At 46.9% G+C, this 21,320-nt stretch overlaps 1 protein-coding gene across 3 annotated transcripts in view; it reads right to left on the reverse strand.

Annotated features, from left to right (window-relative positions):
* Window positions 1–21,320, reverse strand: part of znf536 (zinc finger protein 536) — a 204,046-nt gene that overhangs the window by 9,108 nt on the left and 173,618 nt on the right. Inside the window, exon 7 of one of the 3 annotated variants that reach the window (XM_085402670.1) lies at window positions 15,046–16,848. The exons of the other annotated variants lie outside the window; for them this stretch is intronic. Within the exon in view, the coding sequence (XP_085258796.1) occupies window positions 16,706–16,848 (143 nt within the window). The 3' untranslated portion in view covers window positions 15,046–16,705. Of the gene's footprint in view, window positions 1–15,045; window positions 16,849–21,320 lie in introns of those variants that run through there. 3 annotated transcript variants of the gene reach the window in all.

The following is a 21,320-nucleotide window of genomic DNA, read 5'->3' on the forward strand; positions in this document are numbered from 1 at the left end:
CTCCATGCAGATCTTCTCGAGAGCAGTGATGTTTTGGGGCTGTCACCGAGCAACACGGACTTTCAACTCCCGCCACAGATTTTCTATGGGGTTGAGGTCTGGAGACTGGCTAGGCCACTCCAGGACTTTCAAATGCTTCTTACGGAGCCACTCCTTTGTTGCCCGGGCGGTGTGTTTTGGATCATTGTCATGTTGGAAGACCCAGCCTCGTTTCACCTTCAAAGTTCTCACTGATGGAAGGTTTTGGCTCAAAATCTCACGATACATGGCCCCATTCATTCTGTCCTTAACACGGATCAGTCGTCCTGTCCCCTTGGCAGAAAAACAGCCCCATAGCATGATGTTTCCACCCCCATGCTTCACAGTAGGTATGGTGTTCTTGGGATGCAACTCAGTATTCTTCTTCCTCCAAACACGACGAGTTGAGTTTATACCAAAAAGTTCTACTTTGGTTTCATCTGACCACATGACATTCTCCCAATCCTCTGCTGTATCATCCATGTGCTCTCTGGCAAACTTCAGACGGGCCTGGACATGCACTGGCTTCAGCAGCGGAACACGTCTGACAGTGCGGGATTTGATTCCCTGCCGTTGTAGTGTGTTACTGATGGTGACCTTTGTTACTTTGGTCCCAGCTCTCTGCAGGTCATTCACCAGGTCCCCCCGTGTGGTTCTGGGATCTTTGCTCACCGTTCTCATGATCATTTTGACCCCACGGGATGAGATCTTGCGTGGAGCCCCAGATCGCGGGAGATTATCAGTGGTCTTGTATGTCTTCCATTTTCTGATGATTGCTCCCACAGTTGATTTGTTCACACCAAGCTGCTTGCCTATTGTAGATTCACTCTTCCCAGTCTGGTGCAGGTCTACAATACTTTTCCTGGTGTCCTTCGAAAGCTCTTTGGTCTTGGCCATGGCGGAGTTTGGAGTCTGACTGTTTGAGGCTGTGGACAGGTGTCTTTTATACAGATGATGAGTTTAAACAGGTGCCATTCATACAGGTAACGAGTGGGGGACAGAAAAGCTTCTTACAGAAGACGTTACAGGTCTGTGAGAGCCAGAGATTTTCCTTGTTTGAGGTGACCAAATACTTATTTTCCACCCTGATTTACAAATAAATTCTTTACAAATCCTACCATGTGGATTCATGGATTTTTTTTTCACATTCTGTCTCTCACAGTTGAAGTGTACCTCTGGTGCAAATTACTGACCTCTGTCATCATTTTAAGTGGGGGAACTTGCACAATCGGTGGCTGACTAAATACTTTTTTGCCCCACTGTATGTGCTTGGTTTATCAAGACGTCATATATTTGCAGAAGTGCTCCAACATTTTCGGAGACGTCTGTTACCGACCAGCTCTATAGCTAACCGGGAGGTCGAGGGTCACTAGAGCCGGTGAGAACAGCGAACTCCAGGCACATCGTTTTCAACTCTCCCGCGGTTTTCACTACTCAGCATATACATGATATATAAGTCATTTAGATAATTTAAAAATGTTATTGTTTGGCTTTTTTCAGTGTTTTATTTGTTCCTGAGTAAATTAGTTTGGCTGAGATTAAAGTTAAGCTTTATAACTGGACTGTTTTATTTAATACTGAAGTCTTACTTAGTCAGTATATTCTGAATTTCATATCCCCTGATGTAAAATGTTCTGTTCTTACACTCAACAAAAATATAAACGCAACACCTTTGTTACTGCTCCCATTCCCCATGGGATGGACGTAGAGACCTAAAATTCATTCCAGATACACAATATAACCATCCCTCCCAAACAGTGGTCACAAATCAGTCCAAATGTGTGGTAGTGGGCACATCTGCTTTATTGAGATAATCCATCCCACCTTACAGGTGTGCCACATCATGAGTAGTGCACAGGTGTACCTCAGACTGCCCACAACAAAAGGCCACCCTGGAATGTGCAGTTTTGTCTCACAGCAAAATGCCACAGATGTCACAAGCAATGAGGGAGCATGCAACTGGCATGCTGACAGCAGGAATGTCAACCAGATCTGTCGCCCGTGCATTGAATGTTCATTTCTCAACCATAAGCCATCTCCACAGGCGTTTCAGAGAATATGGCAGCACATCCAACCGGCCTCACAACCGCAGACCTCGTGTAACCACACCAGCCCAGGACCTCCACATCCAGCAGGTTCACCTCCAAGATCGTCTGAGACCAGCCACCCAGACAGCTGCTGGAACAATTGGTTTGCACAACCAAACAATTTCTGCACAAACTGTCAGAAACCGTCTCAGGGACGCTCAACTGCATGCCCGTCGTCCTCATCGGGGTCTTGACCTGACTCCAGCTCGTCGCCGTAACAGACTTGTGTGGGCAAATGCTCACATTCGATGGCGTCTGGCACGTTGGAGAGGTGTGCGCTTCACGGATGAATCATGGTTCACATTGTTCAGGGCAGATGGCAGCTGAGAATGTCCCAGTTCTTGCATGGCCAGCATACTCACCGGACATGTCACCCATTGAGCATGTTCGGGATGTGCTTGACCGGCGTATACGACAGCGTGTACCAGTTCCCACGAATATCCAACAACCTCGCACAGCCATTGAAGTGGAGTGGACCAACATTCCACAGGCCACAATTGACAATCTGATAGACTCCATGCGACGATGTGTTGCACTGCATGAGGCAAATGGTGGTCACACCAGATACTGACCAGTTCTGGGTCCCCAGACCCCCAATAGCGCAAAAAACTGCACATTCCAGGGTGGCCTTTTGTTGTGGGCAGTCTGAGGTACACCTGTGCACTACTCATGATGTCAGATCAGCATCCTGATGTGGCACACCTGTGAGGTGGGATGGATTATCTCAATATAGCAGATGTGCCCACTACCACACATTTGGACTGATTTGTGACCACTGTTTGGGAGGGATGGTTATATTGTGTATCTGGAATGAATTTTAGGTCTCTACGTCCATCCCATGGGGAATGGGAGCAGTAACAAAGGTGTTGCGTTTATATTTTTGTTGAGTGTATTTAAATGGCTAACTCTGGAATAAATATAACATTAAAAATATTTAAATTCAAGAGGAAACATTTTCACGGAGAGCAAAAGCATGTTTAAAAAGCACGTGGAGATCCTGAAGGCTGCTCCAAGAGTGATCCGATTATATTTTAAATATTTATTCAATTCTCTTCCAAACCCCAGCTGTCTATTGTGTCCGTCTCTAACATCTCACCTGTTTGTTATTGTTCAGGCTTGTGTGTATGCTATTTTTATTAACAGAGAGATTAAGCTTGTGTTTTCATACATGTAGTGATTGTGGTTAACTAAATGAAGTGTATTCAACATTATGGAGCAGATCATATATAAAGTTGAATTTTGCCGGAGTGCTTAAGATACTTTTTAAAATGATCTTTTTTTTGTATTAAAAAAAGAAGAGGAGAAAATCTACAGCGTCATGTGTAATTTTCATTGTAAATATTAATCACAGTTAAATTAAGATGGCAACAAAAAGTGCACCTGTGATGTCATCAAGTGCGCCGCTGTTCCAATTGTAGAACGATCGCGCTGCCTTCTTGCATCTTTGGTTAGTCCGGACTCCCGTGTGTACTTAAGAAGTCCGGACTTGCATACTTCAAAAACGGCCGTTGTTTTTGTGTTGCATCCTGTATTGCAACATATTAGACGTGTTTCCGGTTACTGTGGAGCTCCACAGTGGCTGCAGCCAGACCCTCTGTTTCACCTGCCATGCATGGACTCACTCACACACCCACAGCCAGCTGCTGATACTTTATCTATACACAGACTCACAAACACAGACTGACACACTCACACAGGTGAGCTGTTGCAGTCAGTCTTGGTGTGATTACTGATGTGTTTCCTGTCTGAGCTCCGTCTTTGTAAACAGATTCTTTTCATGAATCTGTGACTATTCCTGTTGTGAACTGAAAGAGGCGGGGCCTGAAGCTGTTACTCTCCTAAACGCAGTGCGGCCAGCGTCTCCTCATCTCTATCTTAAGACTGCAACAGATGGCAGCGCTGGCATCAGAACGCATTTAAGGACGGCGGCGTTTGGTCTGCTGCCAGCATGCTGTTCTGGGTCTGAATGTGGCCTCTGTGTGTCTGTGTGTTTCTGCATTAAGGGTGTTTTTATTGAAGTGTGTGTTTGGAATATATCTGAGAGGAGAAGAGAAAATGTTTAAGCAGTCACCACATGTGGAGGGTTTCACGTTGGAGTTACGAATCCCTGAAGCGCACATACACACGCACGCGTGTTGTCACGCTGCACTAACAGCAGGAAGCTGCAGGCTCTGTAGAGTAAAAACTTGCACGGAAGGATGGACTATTTCAGGAAGCGTGTGAGTGGACGGAGGAGGAGGCAGACAGAGGGTCTGTAGGCAGAGACTCACAGAAGGTGTGAGCAATTAAATGTGCTAAACCATCTGTCCAATAACCTGCACGCACACACATTACTCAGCAAACTGCAGCAACGCACGGGACCGCGACACAGCCACTCTGAGGACTTTTAACAGGTGTTCCCCGCTGACATCACCGCTTTCACTTTACTTACAAGTGCCAACAACTAACCAGATCCAAGGATAACACCACTAGGGATGGGTATCGTTTAGGTTTTATCCGATACCGGTGCCAAATCGGTACTTTTGAAACGGTGCCGGTGCTCAAACGGTGCTCAAACCGGTGCTTAAAGAATGGAGAACACAAAATTGGTCCAAAAACCTCTCATGTTCAGCTGTTTTTTGTAAAAATATAACAATGTTAGCCTTTTCTGCAGCTATGGGGCATATATGGTATCACTCTTGGCTGGAAGCAGTGCTTAAACAATGGAAAAAACACAAACTTTGTCCTAAACCTCTCATGTTTAACTGTTTTCCACTTTTTCTTTGGTCATTTTAGCCTTTTTGGCCAGGGTGAAGGGAGTATCTGCCATCAAACAAGAGGACAGCCGCATGTAGCTATGATGATGTTTGCTAGTTCACCTTACATGCATTAATGTAATAACGTGGTTAGCCTACTCAACGTAAATTAGCTACTCACGCAGAGAAGAACGGCTGCTGCTGCATCATCATCCTCATCATTTCTGCTACACTGGCAGGGCTAGGGGCCAGGACTCTCCTCTTCGTGTTTTTGGGGGATGTTGCATAACAGGCAACCCACCCGCAGTAGATGTGCTCGGTGTGAGGTCTCGCAGCAAGCTATCAAATACGGCGCATTTCTGGGCTTTTAAAAAAAACGCTATGCGTCGCCAGGTGTTTCATCGGATTCTTGGTGTTACCTCCTTTGACAGTATCACAGTATCAGCTTAAAGCACTTGTTGCTGCTGAGTTTGCATCTTTTGCTGTGAAGTACAGCCAGACTTTTGACCGCTTCGCCTTGGACATTTTTAATCTGTAGCTCTGCTCTAACAGAACGTACGTACCTGGCCCCGCCTACTATCCTCGGAAACGTAAAATGATTGGCTAGAAGTGTATCACAGCTCAGGGAAAAAAAGCACCGAAATAAAGCACCGAAATGTGCGCCGCTTTTCGGTCTGGTTACTACCGTTTATGTCAGAACCGGTGCCATCATGGCACCGGACACCGGTACCCATCCCTAAACACCACACAGGTCAGTGTGATGTTTCAGCATTACTGAGCTGAGATTCTTCCACCACCACAGGAGTACGTTCCACGTTATGAGGACGGTGGGCACCATCGCGTCCAGCAGCTTGTCACACGAGAAGTTTTCAGGCCAAAGGTCAGAGCTGGATCAGGGAAACATCTCTTAGTGATGCTGCTGGGAGACTTCCCATGATGCACTGATCGGTGTTCTTCTTTCCCACCATCACCAAAGCCCACAGTCTGATGGTTGTGGTTCTGTCTGGTACTGTAGGGTAGGGATGCCAAACTCAATTTACACCGAGGGCCACAGACACTGAACCAGCGAAACTACAGCTTCCTGATAATGTCCACAGGTTTCTGTGTGAGTGGAGGCTGTGGGGCTCAGCTGGTGTCCAGTCAGAGTCCGATACGAGTCGAGGAGAAGCTCACAGCCGTGCTGAGGTGAGCTGTTGAACTTTTCTGCAGTTAGCTGCTGTTAATAACGGAGCAGACTGTCAGAGAATAAACTCTGATGCGATGTGAGAATGTAATTAAACTTTTCGGGACGCATAATGTTAGCTTATAACCAGCTGCTGTTGTGGGTTCATTGGCTCGTCGTCAGCTGTCTGGAGACGGGAGGGTCACAGGTTTAATCTGCTGATAATTAGGAATTCCAACAATATCGGGAATAAATGAGGAAGACGATGAGAGGGACGTGAGGAGAGAGACATCGTGAGGAAAAGATTCATGCACAACTGTCAGATATTTAGTTTTAAAGAGCAGTTTGAACTTTAAATTAAAAGTAGCTCGTAAGGTTACTAATGAAACATAACCAGGTGGAACAGCGATGAGGGTGGAGCAGCTCGTCTACCCATGGGAGGGTTGGTGTTTGATCCCTGTCTGCTCCAGAATGCATGTCAGACGTCCTCGGTCAGCTTGTGCTTGTTGTGTAAAACGCTTTGAGCGCTCAGCTCGAGTAGAAAAGCACCGTGTAAGAAGCAGTCCACAATTTAAAGATCCGATGTATTTTTAATGGATTCATTTCAAGTTTAACACATTCATTTGCTGGGAGATGTAATTACAACTAATCAATGTACATGTAAGAGAACCTCATTGTTTTTTTCTCTTAAATAACCTCAAATGAAACCAGGTAGGTTAGCGAGTGAAACTCTGAATTACATGAAAGTAGTCCTTCAACGTTCAGGTAAATCATTATTCTTATATATAATATGTATACAGTCAGACCTCCCACAGCCCGCCGCGATCCTAAAATAAATATATTTCCATGACTTCAAACAGCCTGAAGGGAATTGATTGTTCTCTCCTTCCTCTGATGAATTAAGAACATTTCCCTCAGAGATCGGGCTTGTTGATAGAAAATTGGCCTGAAGTTTGGGGAATAAAGATTTGGTCTGTTTCCTAGCTTAACTAGAGAAAACCAACACACAAATAACACCAGGGGAGGCACTTAAGGAGAGGAGCTGTGGGGGGAGCGGGCGGAGGAGAAGGAGCTCTTTCAGCATCAAAGCCAGCTAAAACGTCTCCACCGGGGACCGGGTCCCCTGTTAAATACAGAACTGGATTATTAATTGCTGTACCAGTAGGACCTGTTAATAAGAACCCAGAATAGCTTTCTTTGCCTTCCTAATATTTCCGTGCTGCTTCTCTGCAGTCGACTCATTTTCTTTTTGTGCTGCTGAGCACGGTTTGCTTCACTCACTCCTCTTTTGCCTTCGTCGCCTGCAAACTGGCATTTTCGCCGATGTACGTGCACCTTTCCCGCACGCGTGTACCTGGATGAGCTCTTCATGCCGACACACCTCTGTCACATGACTGGAGTAAAGCTGTCATGTGATAACAGGCTCACTTACAGAAACCTGTATCAAAGTTTTGACCACAGCGTCCATCATGTTCTTGTTGCCATGGCTTCAGGTGTGTCAAAGCTGCAGGTATCTGTGAACGAGCAGCGCCTGGTCGCTCCACAGGTGTCGAATCGTGTCATGTGCCCGGGTTATGACATCACTGACACGTTTATCACCAAGCAGAGTTTCTGATTTTGATTGAAACATGAAAGTAACCAAATCAGCAGAAAGAGTGAATCACAGAAGAGCACGCAGTCTCCTGGATAGGTGAAAACAGGAAGTTCTGCTATCAACGCCTAATACTGAAGGACACCTGTGGCATCTGTGCCACGACCCTGACTGCTGAGCACGATGATGACACTCAGTTCATCCCATATGGACGCTCATGAAGGACTCGCTGGCGTCGCATTTCGCTGGCCTGGGTACTTAAACAGTTGGTGTTGTGCATGGACACGTTTAACCCAGACCTCTGTGTTTAACGCAGTTCTGCTGGATGGAAACATCTGAAGCAGAGTGAAGCAGCTCACACACCCCGTCTGACAGACGTTTGCACATTTCTGTGGTTTCTCAGCCTAAAGGCCAAACAAACAGGAAGTGATCAGCAGCAGAAGGAGACCCAGCACATCGGTGACAGATGCCAGCTCCTTAAACTTATCTCAACTTTTAGGTAACAGACTGCAGCAGCGACCAAGGGGAGAGCGCTTCCTACCCAGACAGTGTCTGCCACACCCACGTTACAAACCAACCAGTGATTCTCACTGATTCACTGACAGAGTTCACCCTCGCTTTCATACATCATTCAGTTTGGCTCGCACGTCTTCTTCTGTCAGCTTCTCCCTTTAGGGGGCGCCAGATCATGTGCCTCCACCTCCTCCTATCCCAGCGTCCTCCTCTGTCACACCAATCCTCTGCATGTCCTCCTGTGGTTTATCTGTTTCACTCGTTCACTGCATGTTTCTTCTCTGACTCACAGACACTTTTCACTTCATTGGTCCAGCAAACAAACTTCACCCACTCACTGATTTATGTCATTTTTCACTCTGTGTGTGTGTGGGGGGGGGGGGGGCTGTTATCCATGTCTCTCAGCAATAAAGAGAAAGAAAGGAAATAAAAAAAATGGAGGATTGATAATATGGCGGCCACCTGCTTCTCACTCACACTTTGACACAAAGAGCAGCGGCGGCAGCGACTCGGCCACATTCATCCTCGTGAACTTTGTTTGACCTCAACGGAGCGACTGCAGCTCAAAGTTAGAGAACGTTAGAAAAGGCAGAAACATGCAAAGCGTGTATTTTACACGTGTAATGAAAAAATAATAATTTTTCTCTTTAAATGCAGTTTTAACCTCCTATGTAACTTCTAATTAGAGTCCCCGAAATTCACTCTGCACCAAAACTGGAGCTCAGACTTCTTGGGCGGTCTGTTTGTACCATTAACCACCCAGCTGCCATCTTGGGTCAGACAATTTCAAATCGTCTGAAGCATTAAGAGCACTGAGAGGACGAACCCACCTCCTGAAAACCATCCCCACACTGACACAGAGTCCCTGTCACACCCACGGTTAGCAGTATAAACTCAGACACCTGAACATTTCCAAGCACCTCATCTTTGCTCCCCTGGTGGGGAAAAACTTCTCAGACTTCACCAACAGGATCCAGAAACTTACGCTGGACGCAGATGAAACCGTCCTTTCACGTGGTTTCTGTCTTCACTTGCACACCTACAACCGAGGCAGTGGAGACAGTCAGAAAATGACTACAACAAGACCCCTGCTTAGGAAACAACCAGCTTCACCCCCGATCAGACCCAGACACTGTCACACCTCTGCATCCCCGCCACGTATTTTAAATACAACAAGGATTTCTTCAAAATCCTGCTCCTCACATACAAGGTCTTAAATAATCAGGCCCCATCTTATCTTAATGACCTTGTAGTACCATATCACCCTATTAGAGCACTTGGCTCTCGCTCTGCAGGCCTACTTGTTGTTCCTAGAGTATTTAAAAGTAGAATGGGAGGCAGAGCCTTCAGTTTTCAGGCCCCTCTTCTGTGGAACCAGCTTCCAGTTTGGATTCAGGAGACAGACACTATCTCTACTTTCAAGATTAGGCTTCAAACTTTCCTTTTTGCTAAAGCATATAGTTAGGGCTGGACCAGGTGACCCTGAATCCTCCCTTAGTTATGCTGCAATAGATGTAGGCTGCCGGGGGATTCCCATGATGCACTGGGAGTTTCTTCTTCTTCACTCACTATGTGTTAACAGACCTCTCTGCATTGAATCATATCTGTTATTAACCTCTGTCTCTCTTCCACAGCATGTCTTTATCCTGTCTTCCTTCTCTCACCCCAACCAATCGCAGCAGATGGCCCCGCCCCTCCCTGAGCCTGGTTCTGCTGGAGGTTTCTTCCTGTTAAAAGGGAGTTTTTCCTTCCCACTGTCACCAAAGTGCTGCTCACAGGGGGTCATATGATTATTGGGTTTTCTCTGTATCTATTATTGTAGGGTCGACCTTACAATATGAAGCCCTTGAAACACTGTTGTTGTGATTTGATGCTGTGTAAATAAAATGGAGCTGAATTGGTCTGCAGTCGAGACCTGTCAATCACAGGTCAGCCCCACCCTAAAGCCTCCCCTGCTTCCTGTTCATCTTCTCGTTTTTTCACTCTGACCTGAAACAGCAGCTCATCAGGAAAGTGTTCACCTGAGCAAGAGGCTCATTTTGTCATAGACATCTGTCCAGAAGAGTCGCCCCCTGCTGGGTATTATAAGGACTGGAGGTTTAAGAGTTCCTGCTCATGAAGGTTCGTCCATCTTTTACATACAGTCTGTGGTATTTATAGGTTGCATTTCAAGGCGTCTCCTTGCATGTAGGATTTACTACATGAGTGTGTGTGTGTGTGTGTGTGTGCGCGCGCACACGGTTGTGAAGTCATCTCGAGCTCTTTGTGTGGATATTCTGGGGGCAGGTAGCGTCAGTGCAGACTAAAATACTTTTTCACAGCGATCAGCTTGTAAACACGATGAGCTCTTCATCGTCTGATCCTGCGAACAGAATTATACATGCAGAAGCTTAAACCCCCCACCCCTCCCCAAGTGGAGCTCTTATTTACCCCCTCTAAGCTCTTCCCTCGCTCTTATCTCCCTCCGTCATTTCCTCTGCTTCATCTTCCTCCTCTTCTTCTCTTTCCTGCAGAGGGAAGCCTATTTGTCCACTTTAAGTGAAATCACTCAATTCTTTCAGGAAGAGAGCGAGGAAGAAAGTGTGTGTGTGTGAGAGAGAGAGAGAGTCCACCTTCCAAATAAGTTCCATTAATCATGGGCCAGAGTCTAATGTAACTAATATTTTACAATTAGAGGAGACACGATGGAGCTGGGGGCCATCTATCTCCCTTACACCACATGATCATCGATTCATAAGAGCTGAGGAGAGCGAGGGAGGGAGGCCACAGTACACACACACACACACAGATGCTGGGCAGGAAGCAGGAGGATGCACTGTCACATTAGCATTTAAGTCCTGCTTAAAATCATCCCCTTATTTTTCTTCATTGATCGTCTGCTGGTCACTTTTTGGAAACAGAACTGTGATTAAAATTCTCAGAGCCCTGAAATCTCAAAATTCTGCTGAGGAAATCATCAGAAGGGAAATCAGCTGAACCGCACTGACATTCTTTTGTTCTTAAGCAAAAATTCATTTATTTAAATAAAAGAATGCACGTTTGTGTAAGCAGAACTCTGAGGAACGAGGTTTTGCGCTACAGCTAAACCGCCGTGCTTTGGCGGGCTGTGTGGCTTCAACGTGCGCGAATGTGTTTATTACAGGAGAAATTTTGAACGTTCTGTTATTCAATTCAATTTTACTTATACAGCACCAAATCACAACAACAGTCACCTCACAGTGCTGCAGGTAGACCCTACAATAATACCCAACAATCACATGAGCAGTTCACATGTTTCCTTTAAGCCTCGGAGGCTGTTCAGCTTCTGCTCTCTGAGGTATTTACTAGGGGTGCAACGATACACAAAATTCACGGTTCGATTCGATACTTTGGTGTCAGGTTCGATATTTTTTCGATACAAAAAAAATGTTCATGCTTTTTTAATTTGTCATTTATTAAAATTATAAATATATATTTTCACTCAAAAGTACAGTTTTTAAATTTAATGTTGCTGAAACAACAAAGTAATAAAATAATAAATCTATCTGATAGAGGAATCCCTCATCTTTGGAAAAGAGAGTTTATTACAGAGAAATGTCTCTTTCCAAAATAAAAGCTCTACTATCCGCTTCTTCTGGGCTATATTCTCAGCAGCATATTAAACATATCAGGTCCCCATAAGGAGAATCCTGTGCTAACGGCTGTCTAAATGACTCGGGTAAAGTTTGTAGCATGCGTGCTTGTTGTTTTTGTCTGCTTCCACTTGTCTTTGCACTAGGATGATGTCGGCGTAAATGTGCAGTCATATTCGTTGTGTTCCCACTAGTGCTGTCAGCGTTAATCTGAAATGACGTTAACGCCACAACACGGCAAATCTCCGTTAACGAGCTAACTGCGCTAACACACTAGTTCCCACCCATGTAATTGAGCATTGCATGGCACATCCAACATACTGTTTTACTTTAGTCCATGACTGGCTTACCTTCAGGGTCATACGTCACATGAAAACCAAAATAGTTCCAAACGCCAGATCTGAATGAGGGTGGGGGAGGTTCAATTTGCCATGTTGCAACGAGCTTAACTTCTGTCTGCTAGCTTGTCCTGCGCTCAGTGAATCTGCGTTCGACTACTCCGCTTAGGCTGCACTGTCGAGCGCAGATCCACTGAGCGCTCAACACAGACAGCATCGTCAGAAGGAAAGTTGATAAAATAAATTAAAAATTTTGTATTGTTCGATACATATGCGTACCGAACCGAAAGCACTGTATCGAACGGTTCAATGTTGATACGAATATCGTTGCACTGCTAGTATTTACCTTTGACAGGTGTTCTTATCTTTACCCCACAGAGGTCAGTCTTAAAATGTATGAACGCGGTGCATACTGATCTGTTTTCTGGTCTTACTGACCGCTCGCATCTGCAGAGTCTGGCGGTGGTCCTGTTTCTGCACAGCGGTGAAAACAGTTCAGTGTCACAGCACCAGCTCACATTAGGAAGAAGCTTTATTGTAAAGTAAAGACGCCACATCAGCATGTCACTCTGAAACCTTCAAACAGGAAACAGACTGAGACCCGGGTCACATGACCTCGGGCACTTGCTGAGTGGAGGCAGAGGTTCACAGCTGTAGGCCGGTGCTCGTCCATGCTTCAAAGTCAAAGCCAGAATCTTAACGTGAACTCTGGAGGTAACGGGAAGCCTCGCAGCGGCACGCTCAACAACCTGCACGTCTGCACCTCTGTTTGTCTTCATCAAGTTGGAGGAAGCACCTATTCAGCACACCAGCACCAGGTGATCATAGACTAATACACCTTCACCTACAAAGCATGAACAGCAGTGGCCACCGTGTTTTCCTCCGTTCAGTCATAAAATGCTTCAGATTTAACCTTGGCTCTCCAGCGTGTCCAGCCGCCAGACCTGGGCCGTCTCAGGTTAAACGTTCAGCTCAGGTGCATGCTCTACAGAGCTGCCCAGTGGGCCGGATTTGGACCTTCCAGTGTGCCGCTTCGGCTTTGCAGGCCATATAATAACAATAATGGATTGCATTTATATAGCGCTTTTCTGTTTGACGACTCTTATTTACAGGAAGGAGAAGCAAACGTCGGACAGATGTTAGTGTTCACAAATTTCTGATGAATTAAAAAAGACAACAAAAAAACCTTTAACATGAATGCGTTCTTTGTCTTCTGTTTCTCATACTCAGAGATCCTGATGGAGAACTTGCACCAACAGAGCGAGAGCTCATTTTAAAGGTACCAGAAAGGACAGCACCACACCGAAGTGTGCCAGTCCACAGAGCATGTGCAGAAACGGCCGGCTTGTCCCAACAGCTGGTCTGTGGCGCCCTCTGGTGGTGAAAGTGCAGCGCGGCACCGTGAAGCCTCGGCATTAATGTGGTGGAAACAGAGGGAAATTACAGGCTGAGACGACGGTTCATCTGCAGGCCACCATCTGCCCGGTGACCAACCACACACTGCCACAACTGCACAGCGTCATCACACAACACACACACACGGCAGCGAAAATGCAAAAAATCTGAAGGAAGAGAGGCAGTTAAATGAGAGGGAAAGCTCGCTCTCTCACACACAGATGGCCTAATGTGTTCTTTAATCAGACACACTCACAGCTGGATATGAGAGCTATCAGGAAATTACTTGTTTTCACTGTGTGTGTGCGCACGTGTGTGTGTGTGTGTGGCTTTATTGGGAACAGGCGTGGGAGCTTTGATCTCTTTAAAAGTGAGTCGGGCACTGACCCGGGCAGCCTGACCCTGTTTGGGGTCCTGCTGTGAGGCGTTGCTTCGGATCATCTCTGAGATGATGAATATTTGTTAGAACTGTGAGCGGAGCTGATCATCTTGGATCAATAATCTGATCGGTCACATGATGGAGCGCCTGGATCGTTCTCCTGGAGCTTCATGGAGCAGGTGAAGTGCGAGTGGATGCAGGACGAACTGCGTTTCTGTGGATTTTTACTCCATCAGCCGGTCAGTGCGCCCCAGGGCAGCTGTGGCTACAATGTAGCTGCCATCGCCAGTGTGTGAATGGGTGAATGACTGAATGTAGTGTGAAGCGCTTTGGGGTCCTTAGGGACTAGAAAAGCGCTATACAAATGCAGGCCATTTACCATTTACCATTCTCTGGTTAGAGGTTTAGCGAACTGGAGTTTTGACTGTCTGAACAGCCGCCCCTCCTCAGCTCCAGAGGTGACACACCTGGATTGGTCTGAGCGGAGTTTCACCTGCTCTGACAGGCCCAAGTCTGGGTCAACACAAACCTGAAGGGCAGGCGTGTCGGCTCTAGCAGCTCGAGGACCCGACGTTTCTTTCTTAAAGGACGCCTTCATGGGTAACTAACCAGCACCATGTTAGCGTCCTGATTTCCTGTAACACTTCCTGACTACTTCCTTTGTGAGAGGCCAGTCACGGTTTCCTCATAAATCTGTGTGCACGCTCTCAGTGAGGCTCTCGCGGCGTCTTTGGTTTTTGTGGTATGATGTTGATATTTGTAATGAAGCCACCTGCAGAGGTCAGCTGCGACCCGGTCCAAACTGTGACATGTGACCTCTGATGCTGTGTTAATGTTAATAAAATAACTTTATTAGAAAATGATTTTGACCCTGAAGCTAGAAGCTGGCCTTGGTATCAAACGTAGGTAAAAAGGAGAGCGTTCTGCTCTCACCTGTCTTGAGCAGACACCTGTCCACACGGCGCCTCCGAACTTTACCCAGCGTGCACTCTGTCACGTATCCTGCAGTGAATTATCAGAACCAGATCAAACATGCTGGTTGCTCTGCTTCAGACGTGAATCGTCACACCGATGCTCAGAGAACAGCTTCAGCGCTCCTGCAGGCGGTGAAGAACTGATCTGGGTTCAGTGTTTTCAGCCCTGAAAAATAACGAAGAAGCTTCCTGAAAGCTGAACGTTTCACTCAGGTGTGGAACATCAGCTGACGGAGGGGTGACACCACAGCGACAAACCCAAAGGAAAGAAGAAGAAAGTGAAACAGGAAGCAGGCGGGTGCTCTGTGACAATCCTTTTTTAGTTGGAATACATTTTATTTTTATTATAAGTACAGTTCAGTAGTTACAAAACGAAGCATCTGCCATGAGGATACAGCAAACAGAAAAGTGTGGAGCTCACAAGACAGGTTTGTACATCATACGTGGGGTGGAATGATCATCGGAGCTGGTTCAGAGATGAATCTTTACACGGCTGGAAAACAGAGAGCAAGGTCGGAGGTCGCTTCCGAAGCGCCTCGAGCATTTCCTCCTCGCGTCTCACTAGTTTGATTTCGAATCCTCTGTTTTCAAAGATTACTGCCATCTACGTAAATCAAAGAAACAAAAACGGGAGGATATACTGCAGAGAACGATCAGCCGGGCTCAAGCAGCAGCAGGCCTACGCTGAGGGTCGGGGAGGGGTCAGGGGTCAGCATACAAAAGAAGCCACAAACAGTAAACTAAAAAAGAAGTCTTATAGTTGGACTGTACATACCGCTTTAGACTTTTCTCTGGGTTCACAAAAAATGACGTAGAAACATTTCACAATGCCAAGGGACACACAAACACACACCTTCATTTAGTTAGTTAGCTAGTTTGTACTGTATAGGTTGGATTTATAATACTGTCACAGTGCAAAATACTCGGGAGATCGAAACGAATCAAAGAAAGAAGAAAGGACGAGTCCCTCTATGCATAATGATTCTGTATATACGGGGAGGGGGCGGGGCAAATATGTCTGCAGCACAGGAGACGATTGTCATCTTTTTCCTCTTTTTTTCTCATCGGTAAATGGACAAGGCATTATTCATGTACAGTACATATGAAAATCCAAAGAAAATCAACCCTACGGCCTACGGTCGAGCACAGCTACGGAGCTTTGAAGCAGTAACGGGGACGTGTTTCTAAGGCTATACACAATAAGCATTTTTCCAGTTTTCTTTTTTTCCTCGTAAAGTAAATACATCGAAGCGTCGTCTTCAGTAGTCGGTAACACTGTGCAACAAAGATGGTGGCAGTATTTTACACACGGCCGCAGCTCCACAGGACGCGGCGTTTGAAAACGCCGCCCGCTTCTCAAACTGTTGCCTCTTGCCGTCGCTCTCTCGAGGCGGCGGCGGCGGCGACAACAGTACGGTACAGAAAAACAGACGGAGGCAGAGGGAGGGGCTGAACCTGTACGCGCGCATCATCTTCGTGCCACCGTCGCCGGGAGGCGTGGCCTGCGGGCAGCCAGTCCTCTGCATGGCGGGAATGTGCAGATTTAAAGTTTACACCTTAAAAAAGGACACAGCGTCTCTAAGCTGAGGAATGTTTCAGGGACACTTACAGGAAGTGCTAACAGGTAGTTTCATCCAAAGAAAACAAAGAAGGAGAAGAAGAAGAGAAGACGGGGTCGGGGGGTGGGGAGGGCGCTCAGAGCGCCAGAGACAAATAGGAAGTCCACTGCTTTAGTGTCCGGGAGGCTGTGAGAGTCATTAGGTCCACGTGGCGCCGCTCTGACGGTAGTTTGTGTTTTCTCATCTTAAATAAAGTCTCTGATATAGTGTGTCCTTCGTTAACCTTCATCCTCTTCATCACCGCCTCCATCCTCACCAGCGTCCGCTCGCTCTGGCGCGGCCATTACTCTTTGTTTACAGCGTGGGCGTCGCCTACATTATGGTTGTTAGGGTGGTTGTTAAGGTCGCTGTTAAGATGGTTGGGGTCGAGGGTCAGCGTGGGGTCATGGGTCATGGGCTGGTCCTCCTCTCCTACCCACAGATGCACTACGGCCAATGAGAGAACAAGAGGCAGGTTAGCACCACGGACCCGCACACACACACACACACAATGTGGTTTCATATGTTTGTGGGGACATAATGCTTTCCCTGGCCCCCTATCCCAACCATCAGAAATGAATGCCTGACCCCAGCTGTAACCCCAGCTGTAACCCCAACCCTAACCCCAGCTGTAACCCCAGCTGTAACCCCAACCCTAACCCCAGCTGTAACCCCAGCTGTAACCCCAGCTGTAACCCCAACCCTAACCCCAGCTGTAACCCCAGCTGTAACCCCAACCGTAACCCCATCTGTAACCCCAGCTGTAACCCCAACCCTAACCCCAGCTGTAACCCCAGCTGTAACCCCAGCTGTAACCCCAACCCTAACCCCAGCCGTAACCCCAGCTGTAACCCCAACTGTAACCCCAGCTGTAACCCCAACCCTAACCCCAGCTGTAACCCCAGCTGTAACCCTGACAATAAAACCACGTTTTGAGTCTCAAAAATGTCTTCAAACTTATGGGGACCCGGATTGTGTCCCCATAAGGGCTGCTGGTCCCCACAATTATTATAAACTTCCAATTTGTGGTCCCCACAAAGATATGAATACACACTCACACACACACACGCACATGGACAAACATCATGGTGTGTAACTAACAGTGACGTCCGCACGGCGGTCAGCTGGTCGCTGAGGCCACACAAAGATGGACGTGTGGACGTACACTTACAGAGTTATAAGAACAAAGAATATGATAATAATTTGTAGTGTTTATATTCTGTTGTTGTCCATTTTATATCAGTCTGGAAGCTGAAGCTGGATGAACTGAAGGAGCAGGGTGGGGCTGAAAGGTCCGTCTATGCACTGGATCAGGTGGATGTTACTTTGTGCAGGATTCATTTTCCCTCAATGATTTTAGTACATTGTTCACACCTTCAGAATAAATTTAGAACAATTATTAAAAATGTCCCTGAAAGCGCATCACCACACGGTCTCCATGGAAACATCTGTTCTTTATTAAAAACTCATCCAGATCTGCTTTGATGGAACATTTGTGTTACTGGGTCAAAGGTCATGGTTCAGTCTGACCTTTGACCCAGTAGGATCTGAGGATCTGTCCTGGATAAGAACCGTGCAAAGAGCTCCACACATTCATTTTGAGCCTCCATCTATAAAAACAACACGTGGTCTTGATCCTGTGAGCTCTGTGCACGTGAGCAGCTGTCAGGCAGGACGTCACATGATCACTGTCTCACGCACACACAGTATTCATCAGTCAGGATGCTCAGATTGGACAACTGAAAGTTTTCTGGTGTGCGTGTGTGAATGCAGGTCCTTGTACATGATGAATGTGAGCTGGACTGAGCAGCATGTGAGGCAGTTTCAGCTGTTTTATGGGAAACGTGCAGCAGGCAGGACAGTGACCCTGTTAGTGTCATTCTGTCCAATAAACAAACACGTGGGTATCAATTTAATCTTTTTTCTTTTCAGTACTGAAGTTCTGAAAGATTTTCGCTCCCCGGCTCTCGCGCACGCTCCCCCGGCGCTCGTGCACTGTTGATACATGAACGGCGCAGTTGCTCGGAAAGATTCGGCCTCATTAAGATGTAAAACAGATGCATCACCTTCTTTTCTGCCTTTCTGCTTCCTGTGAGGCTGAAGCATGAGCGAGGTCGGTGGGTCGACCAATCGGCTGTTTGTTTCCTCCTCGCGCTGCTTTTTTTTGTCATTTTGGGGGTTTGGGACGATGTCTTCGAGATTGGGCGCCAACACGTTTGAGTCCCGGCAGCGCAGGCCTTTCACGCCCAGCGCCCAGCTCAATAAGTGCGACGGGAAGTGTGACAGTGGCGAGAAGCGAAGTGAGTAATTGCAATAAAAAAAGTTTTATGTCTCTGTGATACAGTAAGAAATGCATAACTGTAATTAGGTCCCACAGCAGAGGCCACTAAATAATACAAGCCCCCCCCCTCCCGGTTTTGCACACTTTCATTCCCTCAGCAACTTCTTTGAAAATTATTTTGCAATAAAACACCGCTGAGCACATTTGCATGTCATGTTCTTTTAAAGTGGCGTTATGAATCTGACAAAACCAAATTAAAACACGGCTTTATTTGAGCTGTGCTTTCACAAGTATGGAAATGGATATGAAAATGAAAGGAAGTGCCAGCGTAACAGAGGGAAAATAAAGAGCTAATAACATGATAAAACATCTCTTAGATTCAGCAGCCAGTAATAACTCTCAGACTGTCTGCGCGGCGGGAGGAGAGCCCAGCAAACTCACTTCACGTGCTTCCCCGCTCCGCGTTACAACTGCAACCAAACAGAACCGTCACACGTACACGTCTGCTCTGCGCCGCGGCCGACGGCGCCCCGCTTCGCTTCTGCAGCTCACCCATCTACACGTCCAACCACGGCAAAGAACGACACGTATGGGACACCTACTGTGGAACCTGGTGCTGCTGCCCTGCGTGGCAAAGAGACTTAACCGTGTTCAACTACTGTTCATGACTTGTTGGCCTGTAATCTCTCAGACGTGCCTCTCATGAATCATATTAAGTCATTGTGAGCCAGAAAGAAGATTATACATCATGTATAAACGCTCACGGACGTGACACGTGTCTGTTTCTACAGAGACGGCAGCACAAACTCCAACAAGTACACATCACAGAGTGTAAGGATGCTGAAAGAGGCCAAAACCACTGGACTGATCTTCATGCAGGTTCTCATTTCTTTCTTTTATATAAATCCTGCTGAGTACAGTCTGTTTACCAACATCAGCAAACACACTGTGTAGTACTGCTGTGAAACACTGCCCCCTGGTGGTGACAGCTTTAGTTACACGCTGCTGAAGATGAGTTTACTCACACATCACATATGCAGGAATCAGCATCTGCTCTAACACAGACTTCGCTTTCTTTTCAGCTCAGCTTCAGTTTCAGATGATTTCTGGTCGACTGTGTGGGTTTGTGTTCACTCTCGGTCACGTGGACCTCACGTCATTAAACACACGAAGCGACATCTCCTCAGAACGAACAAAGACTGACACCAAAGGTATTTTCTGCACATTTTATTTGATTTTTCACTGTTTTTAAAACCTCACAAATAATTTCAGCTGCTTGTTTTTTTCTACACTCTTTGAACCGTACTTTTATGTGCCTGCAAAAACACAACACTCATTCTTGTGTGTGCGCTCACGCTGTGAAAGGTTCATTCTGTAAAAAAAAACACAACACTGGTGGGGGGGAGGGGGGTTTCATGTGTCTACCCAGTTGTGGGCCAAATGGTCTCATTTTCGCTGTGCAGGACAGCAGCGTGATACTGAGCAAACCAATGTCTAAAAATAAAAGTACGGGACTCATTTAATGTTGAAGACAAAGTAACAGAGGTCCTGTTAACACCTGCAGCAGACAAATGTGAGCTTACACTGCTGCTTCTGACTGGCTGCTTAGTGATCACATGATTAGAGGGGCTGTGAGTCGAGCCTTCACCTCCCAGTGGCCCCTCCTGAGCCAGGGAAAGACCCGGATCATGGCTCCTCACTGGTGTCATACCCACCTGCAGCCACACGATGGCGATCTAAGACCAGGAAATGAGATGCTGAAGTGCTCAGATGAGCGAGCAGAGCTCCAGTCGCAGCATGGACATTAAACACACGAGACATTAAATGCGATCCCAACGAGAGGATCCGAGCTCCGACTGTGGGTGCCAGGTCTGCTGTGAGAACAGCCCACACCTCTAAAATGAACCCAAAATAAAGTTTCCTTGTTTTCAAGCTTCAAAAAGTGTTTAGTCTGTCCCCAAGGGCACTTCCTGCCTTTGACTTCCCTGTAAAGAAACTTCCTGTAACGAGCTCCAGATTAGGCCCCATATTTGATTTTCACTGTTCATTAACTAAGCCACCTGGAATGTTATTATTTAAGCACGCTGCTCCTTCTCCCCAAACAACTGCCGCTGCGAGGGGGGAGCGCTTTCCCGGCCAACTTTATAGATTTAGCATAACTTCCCTTCACACTTTTTAATTTCCCATTCGGGTAGATGGCAGATGCACCTCACAGACACAGAAACCTGCCCGGCATTCATCTCTCACATGAATGCGAGTCTTATCTGTTTGTTTCCTTCAGACAGTCTGCCGTCTGTGGGCCAGCGCACCTCGCACACAGCCCTGCGCCCGCCCCACAAACATCACACACAATCTATACGTCGGCCCGAGCCACCACAGCGCCCTCTTGTGGCACGCCATGAGGCGGCACCGGCGGGAGAGGATCTGGGAAAGCTCAACATATGGTGTGAGGACACACAGCTCCAGGATCCATCTACTGTTAATACATGTGTCATGCTTAACAGAATGGATAAATTGGGGGGGGGGGGCAACGGCACGGTGCTGCACTGAGCATGTGTCGGGGAGTACACGCCGGCGTGGGTGTGTGTGCGTGCGGACGAGTGTGTGTCGTCTCAGAGGCATCACCTGACGTTAACAT

The sequence above is a fragment of the Rhamphochromis longiceps genome, linkage group LG1, assembly GCF_057381845.1.
Source record: "Rhamphochromis longiceps isolate RC_006_pf linkage group LG1, R_longiceps_female_GT1.1, whole genome shotgun sequence".
Classification (NCBI taxonomy): domain Eukaryota; kingdom Metazoa; phylum Chordata; class Actinopteri; order Cichliformes; family Cichlidae; genus Rhamphochromis; species Rhamphochromis longiceps.